Below are 15272 nucleotides of genomic sequence, written 5' to 3' on the forward strand. Positions count from 1 at the left end.
TTCCAATAGGCCACACTGCTTCTCAGGTGCAGGTGCGTGATACTATAAGCCCCAGCTCTGCACTGTGGCATAGGTTGCAATTTTAAGTACAGACCCCACTCCCTCCACAGCCCTATTAGGCTTTTTGTGTCCGGCCCAATGATTCATTCTGGGCGTTTTGTGGTACAGTCCTATACAGCTTAACCTGGTCAGGATGCGGTTTTGTTTGGGTTTGGTCCCAAGTGGCCTTAGGTTGTTTGGGGCTTGGAGGGGGAAAGGGGCAGAGTCACAGAGAAAGAGAAAAGGAAAAGAGAGGGAGATGTGGGGCAGAGGGAAGAAGAAATAGAAAAAAAACAAAGGAGAGGGAGAGTGGGAGAGATTTTGTTAGTATGTTTGGTTTTGTTCTCTGTCTCCCCCTTTTAGACTGTGAGCCCACTGTTGGGTAGGGACTGTCTCTATATGTTGCCAACTTGTACTTCCCAAGCACTTAGTACAGTGCTCTGCACACAGTAAGCGCTCAATAAATACGATTGATTGATTGATTGATTGGCAATAGCTGTGCTAGCCTGTCCCAGGACAGCTCAGTTGAGCCAGAGCCATAACCAGGGTAGAAGTGGCCCTGCTGGCTCCAGACAACATCCCCTAGGGTGGTACCCGAGGGCAGGAATTGTGTCTTCTAGCTCTACTGTACTCTTGAGAGTACTTGAGAGTACTTATCTGAGTGTTCTGCACACCGTAGATGGCAAGCTGTTTGAAGGAAGGGAATCTACTGAATTCATTCTATTGTACTTTCCCAGGTACTTAGTACAGTTCTCTATACACGGTTGGCACTCAGTAAGCATGACTGATTGACTGTCTAGGGCAGCTGGTTGTTGGTGAAAGCTCCCGTACTGAATAGCCTCAGCACAGACACCGGCACAGCCATGGTGACAATGATGGCAATTGCAGCAGTGATTGTTCCTCCATTTAAAATAACTGAGTGCTATATAGGTAATGCTAACTGTGGCTCAGTGGAAAGAGCACGGGCTTGGGAGTCAGAGGTCAGGGGTTCTAATCCCGGCTCTGCCACTTGTCAGCTGTGTGACTTTGGGCAAGTCACTTCACTTCTCTGTGCCTCAGTTACCTCATCTGAAAAATGGGGATTAAGACTGTGAGCCCCACGTGGGACAACCTGATCACCTTATATTCTCCCCAGCTCTTAGAACAGTGCTTTGCACACAGTAAGTGCTTAACAAATGTCATCATCATCATCATTACTAATCCTCCAAATTCACTTAAATTACTTAAAGGCAATATTGCTTTGCTTATGCCCTAACAGGCATAAACATAAACATAAACGCCGGACGAGTGGAGGCAGACGGCAACAAGGAACAATGAAGCAGATACTACCTCCACTGTGTATCTATGAAATCATCACATGCAAAAAATCCCAGCTTTAACTGTGAAACAATGAGAGGAAGCCACCACTCCACTGTCTCACAGCTAGTTATGGAAGTAAATGTTCACAGACTTTTGGGATGCATCTGGGCAGAGACAATTTTTGAGTCAGGTGGGTCATTAATCTAAGATATTTTGTTTGAAAATAAACTAAAGCGAGCACTGCACTAATCCAAACAGCCCTCATCAACCCCTGTTTTTCCAGCTTATTTCACTTGCAAATTTAGAATTGAAATGAATCAAAACATTCAGAACTTTGAGGAGGTGGTATACGGACTGGATGACAAACAGCAACACACTGTCCATCATCTCTACTGTCAACAACAGACAAAATACATGGCAGCATGAAATAACCTAAGAGACTCTATATGGGACCTGCCTGATAAAAATAATAATAATTATAGTATTTAAGTGCTTATTATGTGCCAAGCATTGTACTAAGCACTGGGGTAGATACAAGATAATCAGGTCCTTCATGGGGCTCACAGTCTTAAGTACAAGGAAAACAGGTACCAAATCCCCATTTTGCAGATGAGGGAACTGAGGCACAGAGAATAATAATTATGGTATTTATTAAGCACTCACTATGTGCCAAGCACTGTTCTAAGCGCTGGGGTAGATGCAAGGTAATCAGGTTGTCCCACGTGGGGCTCACAGTCTTAATCCCCATTTTACAGATGAGGTTAAGCGACTTGCCCAAAGTCACACAGCAGGCAGGGCCTCACCCATGGTTTTTCCACTGGCTATGCTGCTTCAATACTGGGTGCAATCTCAGTCTTGATTCAACTCTGTGAAATGGAGGCTAGCAAATTTTTTTAGCTATAATTCAGCACAAGTAGTTTGGAGAAATCCAGGTTGGGTATGTAGGGAAAAGTTGCAGGGCTACTGTACTTGCTTCCTCTTGGGTGTCTCCTTAATGGTCTGGGCAGCTTTTTGATTGACAGCTGAGGATCGGGGGTGCTGATGGCTTTGCTTTCCCCCATCTTACTTCCTCCCTCCAATACCCCTTGCACTTTGCAAGCCTACCTAGATTTTAGGGACTACCTTAAGGTTTGAGTGCTTTTGGTCTGCCTGGAGAATGGATGGAGAAAAATGTTTTCTGTTGATCAGGAGGAGGTTAGGATGTCACGGGGTGGGTTCAGCGATAGTGTAAGTGGTGGGTACTCCCCTACCAGAGAGTTGCGCTCACACACATTTATACACTCTGAGGACGAGTGTGGTGATGGAGGCAATTCTGGTCAAATCCAAATCAGTCAATTGATCAATAAATAATATGCATTGAGTATTGACCATGTTCCAAGCACAGTACTAAGGCGCTTGGGAGAGAACAACACAGAGTTCGTAGACACATTCCCTACCTATAAGGAGCTCACAGTCAAGTGGGGGGAGGCAGACATGAAGATAAATTACTGATGGGGAAATGGGTGAGTATAGGATATGTAGTTAAGTGCTGTGGGGCCAGCTCTTGGGAGGTAGGGTGAATATCAAGTACTTACATCGCATACACACTGCATACCCAATGTAGAAGGGAGGGCAAATGGGAGAAATGAGGGCCTAGTCAGGGAAGACCTCTTGGAGGAGGTGTGATTTTAGTATGGCTTTGAAGGTGCAGCGAGAGATGGTCTACTGAAAAATTCAGCTTGAAATAATACCAGTTTCTGGAGCAGCAAGACAATAACCCACCAATTGAGTGCAGCTGGATGTACAGATGCAATGCAAGGTGGAGCAAGCATTACATAATTATTTGGTAAATTAGATCACTGCAGGTAGCCAGTCTGGATAATTCAGTACATACAGAAAATTATTTTCCTCAATAGCAGGTAATTTATATTGCTTGAAGCATTTGGGGTATTTTCCCCACCCCATTAATACTATTTCCTCCTATTTGTACTTAATCTATAGTTTATTTTAGTATCCATCTCCTCTGCTAGATTGTAAGCTCCTTGAGGGCAGGAATCACATCGACTCACTCTATTGTACTCTTCCAAGCGCTCAGTACAGTGCTTTGCACACAGCAGGTGCTCAATACTTTTGGTTGATTGATTTAATTATCCAGATATTATCACACTTTTACAATTTTTTTCTTTTAAGTTATAGACACAGTCTATGTCTTTCTGGGCATTTTCAAATATTAAAGGTCAGCAGTTTTGGAGTATTTTTGTGCAAAATACTTAATATGACTTTTAATTCAATCATCAATGTGTATTTTCTACATTTATGTGCTTCAAATCCATATATGAGACATATAGTTAAGCCATTTTTGAGTCACACAAAAGCAAAAAACCCCATATATAATTGAAAACTACATAACACATACAGTTGTCCTCCATATTTGAAGAAGATATTACTGACGGAAATTCACTTGTTTAACTACTTTGTCTTCTAAAGAACTAATGCATCATTTGGGAAAGAAAAAGACGGCAGAATATTTGGTCAGGGAAGCTGATCTTTCAAAATGTAATAGGTGACTCAACCCATCTCCCCATTCTCTCTCCTTTGTCTAGTGAAACTCCTGGCTACCTCAGGGATCAAAACAGCTTTCTGCTGGGGGTACTTAATCTCCACAGGGGAATACAGATCCAATTCTATCCACATCTGCCTCTCAGAATCTAGACTTCTGAGGATCCATCTCCTGCCCACAATGTGATGACATTAGTTGACGCTATCCTCTCTTTGTTCTCATCTCTTTCATATATGTGAAGAGTAATGGCTGAACCAAAGAATTAACAACCTAGTCAAATGATTTTGGGCTGAGAGCAACTCAGTTCAGCGGGGATGGTGGGTTTCTGACCAATCAGCATCCTTTCACTGCTCCCCCAAGGAAGGGCAGCAAGGTTGGGGAAAGAAAGAGCTGGTTGTGGGAAGCTTCAGGAAAGAGTGGTAGGTGGGCTGGGAAGAGATTGAGCTGGGGTGAAGTAAGGGGGATGGAGAGGAGGCCATGAAAGTGTGGGAAGAGGGCAGCAGAAGCAGGCGTGCCACAGTCAACTCTCTCCAGTTCTGTGTCTCCTTCTCTAAATTCCCCTCAACTGACTCTCTCTCTCCACACTTTCCCTCAGCTCACCCCAGCTTAGTTCCCTGAAGCTCCAAATCCCTAACTCTCTGCTGCACTTCCTCTCATGTCACTTCTTCCACTATCACCAGTGACCTCCCTCTCGCCACCTCTTCCATTAATCAATCAATCAATAGCATTTATTGAATGCTTAATGTGTGCAGTAGTGTCCTGAATGATTGGGAGAGCACAGTCTAACAAAGTCGGTAGTCACATTTCCTGCCCACATGGAATTTACAGTCTAGAGGGGCAGACAGATAGTAAAATAAATTATGGGTATGTCCGTAAATTCTGTGGGGCTGAGGGTGGGGTGAATAAAGCATACAAATCCAAGTGCAAGAATGACACAGAAGGGAGAGGGAGTTGGGGAAATGAGGGCTTATTTGGGGAAGACCTCTTGGAGGAGATGTGATTTTAATAAGACTTTGAAGGTGCGGCGAGTGGTGGTCTGTTGGCTATGGAGAGGGAGGGAGTTCCAGGTCAGAGGCAGGGTGCAGGCTAAGGGTGAGTGGCAAGATAAATGATATCGAGGTTCAGTTAGTAAGTTGGTGCTGGAGGAGCTGAGTGAGCAAACTGGGTCATAGTAGGAAATCAGTGAGGAGAGATAGGAAAGTCCCAGCTTGAAGTTGAGTTTTCATTGTAACCCTCCCGAAGAAAGGATCAGTGTTTGTTTTCCAAGGGAAGGAGAGCTTGCTATTAGTGCACGAGATATGGGTAAGTGTATTTTAGTCTAACCAAATTAGGTAATTTAGGCATCATGATAGGTTCATTTGTGCCACTTTTCATTTCTTAGCGCTCGTGGCAGTTTTTCTTTCTCATTTTATATACATGGCCATAATGGATTATCTACTTCTGTGGTTGACTTTTTTTCATTTTGGAGAAACGCAAGAAAAGGAAATGACAAAATCAAGGAAAGCATTTCCAGAGTGAGTCCAAAGGCAAATACATCACTTGATAAATCAATTAGAAACGGAGAACAGAATATTGTAAATAGAATGACTCCTGATCACTAAAATATATGAATCCATCGACTGACTTAAGGCGTGTAATTAGGCAACTAATCCCATGAACCTAAAATTTGGACACTTTCAGACAGATCTTGCACACTTGGGAAGCAGCATGGCTCAGTGGAAAGAGTACAGGCTTTGGAGTCAGAGGTCATGGGTTCAAATCCCAGCTCCGCCAGTTAAGTCACTTAACTTCTCTGTACCTCAGTTCTCTCATCTGTAAAATGGGGATTAAGACTGCGAGCCCCATGTGGGACAGCCTGATCACCTTGTATCCCCCCAGCGCTTAGAACAGTGCTCTGCACATAGTAAGTGCTTACCAAATATCATCATTATTATCTATCCATGTAAAATCCAAAGGGGTGTCTGCAATTCCTCAATGAAACAACACCTCCTCTCCTGAACAGGTTGGCCTTCCCAGGATTCACAGGGTCCCAGGATCAACAGCAGAAGTGTGAGAAAAAGGGGACAGAGAAACAAGCAGGGCCTGGAGATTAACATGAAGACTGAACTGGAAAAGTGTGAGATGTGCTAGTTGAAGAGCAAATGGACTTTTATGAAGGAAGCATGGGGTTAAGTATCCCCAGTATGGCCAAGCGGTTCGTCCAGTGCTCTCAGCGCTACGGGGAAAGCGTTCACTAAATACTATTGATTGATTTGACTCTTACTGTGGCCTCATTCAGGAGTTGGCTGCCTGTCTGTAGGCCCTGGAGAACTCCTAAAAAGGTGAAATTTCAGGGAACCCCAGCAACAGCACTGTCCATGCCAAATGGTCCCCCAGTGGTCATGATGACTGATCATGGTGAAGACAGTCTCTCTATGGCCAGAAACAATTACGGTTGAAATTATACTTACTTCCTAGCTTTATGTGTCAATTTGATCCCGGTCACCAATCACTGTAATGTTCAAGGAGCATTTTCAACCCTTCACGAGGAGCATTTACCCAATGCCGTATGCCGTGTACATATTTTCTCACACAGAAAAACATTTCACATCAAACCTCCTATTTCTGCTGCAATAAAGAGGAGGCAGAGAGCTTTCTGCATCTCATCTCAATTGTCTTTTTTGTCTGTCTTCTTTTCCCCTGTCTCCTCCTTATTTGGTTGGCAGACACCCATCTGCGGGAGGCAATTTGGAAGATATTCTTGGCAGCCTTGGGATTGCCTCTGGATCTGTGGTTAGGCGGCTGCCGGATCATTATCTTTCAGTCTCCAGTGTCCTTGGACACCATCTTGTTTTCATTTGCTTAGGGGTTTCTTGGATGCACCTTATTTCTCCCGCTTGGAGAATGTGACTCCACTATTGGAACATGACCCACAGCGCTTTTACGTAACAAGGGGGAGGCTGGGCCCTGGCCCCCGGGGACTGACTTTGGGCCTGGCCTTATCTCCCTTATCAGGGCCATCAAGGGCACTAACCCACAAGGCCTTACTGACAAAGGAGGTGTCTTTTCATTTTAGGGCTTGAGTAACAGAAATGAGGACGCCCTGCTTAGTCTCATTTCACATTTATTAATGAGGCTTTCCAGCTGCTGTCAATTAACAAGCCGCCTTCACATGGCAGGAATAAGTTACATGACCAACAATCCAAATTCACATATAATCGCTCCAAAATAATTCCAATGCGACTATTTTTAACCGTTGACAGCATTCTTTTTTCTTTGCTTACGTGGCACCACTCTCTCTTCCATGTTTACAGCATGGGATCTGAAGGAATGACTGGTGCCCGGGTCACAGCGGTAGGCCTGAGACCAGATGATTGGGAAGTGGTAGCTCTTGGGGTTCAGGTTCTCTATGCACCCCTATGCTGCCCGTGAGTAAAGGGTCAGGTGCCTCTGAGTTGTCTCGAGGATCTCCTCGGGCCCGGCTATTTGGGAACACCTTGTGCAGGAAGATGTGGACGTGACTAGGGAATGGAGGAGAGATGCTGAGGTGGCTTGCTGGAGAAGGTAGGCTGGGGCAATTAAGTACTTTTGTAGCACAGACACAGTTCCATGTAGCCAACTCATTTAAAGCCATGCCTCACCTTCTCAAATTCTCCTTCTGAACCTAAAATAAATGAAACTATCTACACTTTTCCATGACATAGTTAAAGGATCTGTCAAGGGTTTAGGGCAGTGTTTGAGGGCCCCCAGCCAGAGCTGCAGGACCCTGTTGTGTGTCCTTAATGCTGTAGGGCCCAGCTTCTGGGGCAAGAGCCATTCTACCAGGACTTCCTGGAGAAGCCTGAAAGGCATAGGATGACTTCACGATAGGGCAGAAAATGGAATAGAATCAAAGAGCTTTATATACCTGAAGCCCTTTAAAAGGGAGCTTCCAGGGGAAAGGCACGGGGAGGGGGCTTTGTTTTTCAGGGTGATCTGTGAGGATCTGAGTGAGAGATCTGAGTGAGAAGCAGCGTGGCTTAGTGGAAAGAGCACGGGCTTGGGAGTCAGAGGTCGTGGATTATATCCTCGGCTTCCCCACTTGTCAGCTGTGTGACTTTGGGCAAGCCAAGTAACTTCTCAGGGCCTCAGTTACCTCATCTGTAAAATGGGGATTAAGCCTGTGAGCCCCACATGGGGCAACCTGATAACCTTGTATCTACTCCAGTGCTTAGAACAGTGCTTGGCACATAGTAAGCACTGAACAAAAATGATTATTTTAATTATTATTATTATTATTAGATCCTTCTGACCATGATAGCATTTTCTGACCAGAGAATCCTAGTGTCAGGTGGAGAACCAAACATCAACCAGTCCACTAATACCCAAAGTTACGTTCGCCTATGACCTAGTGTAATACTGAGTCAGGGCTTTCACAGGGAGAAGTCTCTAAGCTTACCAGCTCAACTTCTCACACACCATTTTATCTCTTCAGTCTGACTTAGGGACACTATGTGACCAGAGACTAGCATGACACTTCCAGTGTCGTCTAGTAGGCTCTAGCAAGGCCCTCTCTTTGCCAACTTCTTTTCAACGATTTCCCTCAGAGTGAACATGGTGTTTATGTAGCTGGTTAATTTCCCACCCCGTCCCCCCACCCCACCCGATCCCATCCCATGCACATTCACATCCATTCTAGATAGTTCAGAAACCTGAATGGTTCTGTACTTTCCGGTTAGCAGGATACCAGAACAACACGTCTACTTCTCCCCCCTCTCCATCCATATTTATCTTATTAGAATATTCATTTCCAAGAATTTTAGTGTGGAGTAGGATGATAACACCTTACCATCTCTAGACATTCCCAGGGCAAGACACTTCTGCAGCCGGCAGTGTTGGCAACGGTTTCTATTGGTTCTGTCAATTAAACAGTTTCTCTGCCTTGGGCAGGAATAAGAAGCATTATTCTGTTGGCTCCTCCTAAAAAATCCCTAGTAAAAGGAAGAGAAAGAGAGACCGTGTTTATATTTTAAGTTCCTTGTGGACAGGGAATGAGTCTACCAACTTTATTGTATTGTATTCTTCCAAGCATTTTAGTACAGAGCTTTTCACCACAGTGAGAGCAATGAAAAGAGCATGAGTCTGGGAGTTGGAGGACCTGGGTTCTAATCCCAGCTCTGCCACTCGCCTGCTTCCGTGTGAGCTCAGGTAAGCCACCTCACTTTTCTGTCCTTCAGTTCCCTCGTATGTAAAATGAGGATTCAATACCTGCTCTCCCTTCTACTTAGACTGTAAGGCCCAAGTGGGACAGAGACTGGGTCTGACCTGATTGTCTTGTATTTAATCCAGAGCTTAGTGCAGTGCTTTGCACATAATAAGCGCTCAACAAATGCCACTGTTAGCAATTATTACTCCATCATTTGCCCTATCTGTATTTATTTTAATCTCTGTCTCCCTCTCTAGACTGTAAACTCCTTATGGGCAGGGAAAACAAGTACTCTCCCAAGTGTTTAGTACAGTGCTCTATACACTGTAAGCACTCAAGAAATACCATGGACTATTTGATCGATAGGCAGCGATATAAAGAGGCTACTGCCATTTATGCCATTTTATTTGGAGTGAGACCCTTGGCAGTTTGCTCTCAACCAGTACAATTCAGTTCAAGTTCAAAACTTTCTGAACTCCTAAGAATTAAATTATAAACTCCTATTAGAGAATAGGTTTACTTTTCCACAGGAAAAAAATAATAATAGGAATGCCATTTCTAGAAAATGGCAAAAGCACTGTTGAATGATTCAGAAGAGGATGTCCTCAAGAAGCATAGTATCAACAGGTCAATCACCATTGAGACATTGGCAATCTTTGAAATAAATGCCTCAGCTGATTCTCTGATCATATGTAGGGTAGGAAGCTACTCTGCAACTTTCCCAAGGTTTCCTAGGTTGAAATAATATGGAGAGAATTGTTTCTCTGGGAAGAAAAGAAGATCCAAATTATGGCCTTGGCCAATTAATCCATCACCACCTATTCAATCAATCAATCAATCAGTGGTATTTGGAAATGCTGCAAAGAACAATGTGACTATCTGCAATAGGCTTCAAAAGAAACACCTTATAGTCTCTCACCGTTTAAGAGAGGCAGTAGGATTTGCGGGGGCTGGGTGGAGGACTGGAGGAAACGGTGTAGTGGAGCATTCTGATCCTGACTTTGATAATGGTCACGGCCTTTATTTTATTCCACTTGGCATAGTACACTGTTTTCACCTTCAGTAGTGTCATCTTCGACTACGAAGGACAACTACATACCCAGAACTGTACTGAGCACTTGGGAAAGTATAATGGAGAAGCAGGAGATGTGTTCCCTGCCCATAAAGATTTTACATTCTAATGGTAGAGACAGACGTACACATTTTTACAAATGTAGTGGCTCTCTCACTGAGCTCCTTCTCTAGACTGAAAGCTCGTTGTGGTCAGGGATCGGGTCTATCAACTCCATTATATTGTACTTTCCCAAGCATTTAGTACAGTTCTCTGTGCACAGTAAGTGCTCAATGCACACCACTGATTGAGTTGCTGTATGGTTTTAGATGAAATCATGTAACTAGTTGGTAAATGGTGGAAATGAATGTGATATCAACAGTCTCTTTATGGGAATAAGGCTAAAACCATAGAGAACTCTGTGCCATTCTTTTTCTAGGACTGATGAGATATCGGTATAGTTCATTCATTCATTAATTCAGTAGTGTTTATTGAGCGCTTACTCGTACAGAGCACTGTATGAAGCATTTGGGAGAGTAAAATATAACAATATACAGACACGTTCCCTGTTCACAACGAGTTTACAGTCTAGAGGGGAAGACAGACATTATTATAAATAAATTACAGATATGTACATAACTGCTGTGGAACTGGGAGGGGGGAAATGAATGAAGGGAGCAAGTCAGGGTGACGCAGAAGGGAGAGGGAGAAGAGGAAAGGTGGTCTTAGTCAGGGAAGGCCTCTTGAAGGAGATATGCCTTCAATAAGGCTTTGAAGGGGGTGAGAATAATTGTCTGTCGGATAAGGGAGGGCATTCCAGGCCAGAGGTAGGACATGGGTGAGAGGTCAGCTGCGAGATAGATGAGATGGAGGCACAGTGAGTAGGTTGGCATCAGAGGAGTGAAGTGTGCATGCTGGGTTGTAGTAGGAGAAAAAGTGAGGTGATGTAGGAGGGGACTGAGTGTTTTAAAGCCAATGGTGAGGAGTTTTTGTTTGATGAGGAGGTGGACGGTGGCATACCGCCTCCTATGGAAGACATCAACAAGCTTGGAGTCCAGTGGGAGGTTTAATTTAGTAAGAGAGAAGATTTGGGTGACAGGAAAACTGTATGCATTTAGAGCCTGAAATTGAGAATGCACTCAAAGACCAATGATTTGATTGAACAGGGTTCCAAATCCTGTATGTAGGTACTACCTTTCCTGGAATCCCTAAAAAAAGTTGAAAAACATCATTTGAGCAGATCTACCTTGGTTGAAAACTTTTAATAAGCAGAATGTGGTTTTATACCTTTGGTGGCTCAGGTATCCATCAGCAGGAGAGCTGAGAAAAAATGTGCAGTGCTTATTTGCAACTGAGAAATGTTTTCCTGAAGCCACAGATTCAGGCTTCATTTAAGGCCAACTTGGCACTAATTGTACACCAACACTTATCTGTGGCTCTTTATTGAAAATGTACTTTTTGACATAAAAGCTGGTTTCTGTTTCACATTTTATTGAATTAAAGATAAATACGTGGGGTATTCTGTGAAGTGCTTACTATTTGCCAAGTACTGTACTAAGCCCTGGGGTAGATAGAAAATCATCAGTTCCCACATAGGGCTCAAAGACTAAGTAGGAGAGAGAACAGGGATTGAATCCCCATTTTGCAGATGATGGAACTGAGGGACAGAGACATTAAGTGACTTGTCCAAGGTCACCCACCAGACAAGTGGTGAAGTGAGATTAGGACCCTAGTCCTCTGACTCCTGGGCCCATGCTCTTTCCACTAGGCTATGGGCTGAGTCAATATTATATTGAAATGTGAATTATTTACACTGACTTGAAAATAATGTTATGAAATGCGATGGTTGGCATGGAGAGGACTGACCTGGACACCTTCTTGCTACAAAATAGTCCCTTCTGTTTCTTATTTGACGACTAATGTAACCTATTTGCAACTGTCTTTTTTTTCCTCATTCAGGCCATTTCTGTTCACATTCTGTAGGGCACATTGCACTTTTGGTCATCTCCAACCTTACACGTTCTGGGTTATAATAGCTGCATTCTCCGTGAAGGTCAATTTCTATTTCAGGTGGAGGTCATATGAGCGAGGATCAAAATACCTGATTCCTGACTTTTGCTATTGGCCTGCATTAGTATGTTTGGCAAGCTACTTGCTCTTGGGAAACTCATGTTTATCTATATGTAAATTATGTACAACAATACAATAATAGGATATTGAAAAGTTCAAACAATTGGGGATTGGAATACACTGTGAGATCACATTTTACCATCAAGTGGTTTCCACAACTAAACCTGAACCTCTCCCTCATCTCGACACTGAGCTAAGAGACTACACTTTGGTCTGTTAATATCACTGAAAATATATTTAGCCTAATAGATTGGAGCAGCTAAAAGGGATCCCCAAATAATAGTATGCTGAGAAAGTTGTTTTATCTGCCTGTTTTCCAAGAAGGAGTATGGACTTGTGGAAAGATCAGGGGCCTAGGAGTAACAGGGCCTGGGTTCTAATCAATCAATCATATTTATTGAGCGCTTACTGTGTGCAGAGCACTGTTCTAATCCCAGCTCTGCCATTTTCCTATTGTGCGACTTTGAGCAAGACACTTAACTTGTCCGTTCCTCAGTTCCTTTATCTGTAAAATTGGGATTCTGCACCTGTTCTCCCTGATACTTAGACCGTGAACTCTACGTGGGTCAGGCATTATGTCCGAACTGATTAACTAGTGTCTATGCATTCATTCAATCATATTTATTGAGCGCTTACTGTGTGCAGAGCACTGTACTCCCAGTGGTTAGCACAGTGTTCGGAACATAGTAAACACTCAACATATACCACAATTATTATTAACAATGAAACTTTCACTGCCAATTTCAATTTTGTGCAACATTATAAAAAAAGTCAGTTTTCTCATGCAATATCACTATGCTTGAAGGTTACAGTGGATTTTGTTTCATTTCTATTTGAAAGACTCGGCAAAAGATACTGGATCTTGGAATCTATTCCTGTGCCTTTCCCCCTCAGTTTCCACAACATTGAATAATGATTCACTTTGCTCGCACCTGTGCTCAAAGAAATAATTGGTCTTTGCAATGCCTGCACCTGTTACATCACTTCTTTTCTCCCATGCTGTGCTGTGTGTTATATGTCCTGTGTATAGTCTAGTCTCCGTGATTAGGAAGCAATTTTGTCACTTCGTAGTTTTTCCTTTTTTTCCCCTAAATACTCGTTGTGAAGCTCTCTCTTTGCTTCCTTCAAGCAACTCATACTGCAGTTCAATCTCTCCTGCTTTGTGGTCAGCTAAGTGTTCACTGCTTCACATTCACCTCGGCACTTTAAAAGCAATTGAGCATGCTAATTAATTTTGGTTTGATCTTAAAGTTTTTCTCCTTGAATTTGCGAATGAGGAACAGCTAAACTCCCTCTGCAACCAGTGTAGACTTCCGATAAAATAATTCCTCTCTCTGGATGGAGGAGATGTTTACAGTCATCACCTTGTAATACTTATTTTTAACCTTTTTTTCTTTTACGCAGGCAACAAATGCCCTGGAGTTTAGAGAGGACAGGCCATGCTAACACAGCCAGCTCCAATATTTATGCTACTGGATAGGAGAATACCTCAAAGCCATAAAAAAGAAGTGGTTTTTAAGGAGCTGTTGACTACTTGGTCAGTAGGAAGAAGATGCTGAGCAAAGTAAAATAAAAACAACCCTAACAATTCCTAGAGGACAGCACCAGGAGTGAGGGGCCTCAGGAACCATTCTTAAAAGGTGTCACCATGCACTGTATATACATATAGATGTCTGAGGCAAACCTTGTTGCCACTGACAATGCTATTTCCAAGTTTCATACCTTACAGCCTTCACATGTGATGACTCCGTAGTGGATTCCAGAGGATTTATCGCCACAAATCTTGCATGGTATCACTTCAATTTGTGCTGAAAGGGGAAAACAGAGATTTTGAGTTGATTGGATTTGTATTTTCCTCCTTTCCCGCACTGCAAGAAATTGAGATGGAAAATGCAGGATGGTTCCCCAGGTGTGCACCTGTTTTTCTGAAAGGAGTTCTTTGTGGTGATTTTTCAGATGAAGACAGCTCAGAGGCACAGAGTTTTTTCTGCGTTCCTTTCTCCCTTACCTGAAAATTATGATTTATACTTCATAATCTCTTGGACCTCCCTCAACCGCCCCTCCTTGAAGTCTGGGCTCTTCAGATCTGGGGAACTGTCTCATTTCAAACCAACAAGACAAGGCGGGGAGGGAGGGATGATAGTATCAAGAATGAGTCAACGTCTGAGTTACTGATTGGATTGAAGTTACAAGAGATATAATAAAAATACATTTTCCTCCTGAAATGTACTGGCTTAGTCGAGCAGGGTTTGGAGACAAGTGAATAGCTGTCACTGGAGGGCTAGATTGAAACTCCTCACTTGGTCAGCAACTGCAAGACTGAAAATGTTAGTGGTGCTGAGACACCCACATTCATGAAAGTCATGAAAGCTCTGAAAGTTAAACAAATCTGGAGGACTGGAAAGAGTTTCACGCCTTCCTGATACTATCTTTTTGGTTCCTGCGCTATATCAGCAAGGCTTCCACAGTTTAAGGAATTCTCATGTGGGGCTATGAAGTATCACAGAATAGTTATTGGCTGCATGAATGAATCAATCAATCATATTTATTGAATGCTTACTGTGCGCAACATAGTGTACTAAGTGCTTTGGAGAATACTATATAACAGAGGTGGTAGACATGTTCCCTGCCCATAAGGAGCTTGTGAGTTTAGAGTCTTATGAAATCTCTCTCTCTGTCCCTTCTCCCCTCCTTAACTTCCATCTTCAACCACCCACTCTCCATTGGTTCCTTCCCCTCTGCCTTCAAACATGCCCACGTCTCTCCCATCCTAAAAAGACCCCTCTCTTGACCCCACCTCACCTTCTAGTTATCGCCCTATCTCCCTCCTACCATTCCTTTCCAAGCTCCTTGAACGAGTTGTCTACACGCACTGCCTCAGATTCCTCAACACCAACTCTATCCTCGACCCGCTCCAATCTGGCTTCTGTCCCCTACATTGCACGGAAACTGCCCTCTCAAAGGTCACCAATGACCTCCTGCTTGCCAAATCCAACGGCTCATACTCTATCCTAATTCTCCTTGACCTCTCAGCTGCCTTTGACACTGTG

The 15272-nt window shown here is 43.4% G+C and overlaps 1 protein-coding gene across 2 annotated transcripts in view; it reads right to left on the reverse strand.

Moving 5' to 3' along the window:
• Positions 1-15272, reverse strand: part of RORB (RAR related orphan receptor B) — a 190509-nt gene that overhangs the window by 35167 nt on the left and 140070 nt on the right. For both annotated transcript variants that reach the window (XM_038769770.1, XM_038769769.1), the window contains 2 exons: positions 13945-14030; positions 8685-8826 (listed from right to left, as the gene is read on the reverse strand). In XM_038769770.1, coding sequence (XP_038625698.1) covers positions 8685-8826; positions 13945-14030 — 228 coding nt within the window. The remainder of the gene's footprint in view (positions 1-8684; positions 8827-13944; positions 14031-15272) is intronic.

Source organism: Tachyglossus aculeatus, chromosome X4 (genome assembly GCF_015852505.1).
Source record: "Tachyglossus aculeatus isolate mTacAcu1 chromosome X4, mTacAcu1.pri, whole genome shotgun sequence".
Taxonomy (NCBI): domain Eukaryota; kingdom Metazoa; phylum Chordata; class Mammalia; order Monotremata; family Tachyglossidae; genus Tachyglossus; species Tachyglossus aculeatus.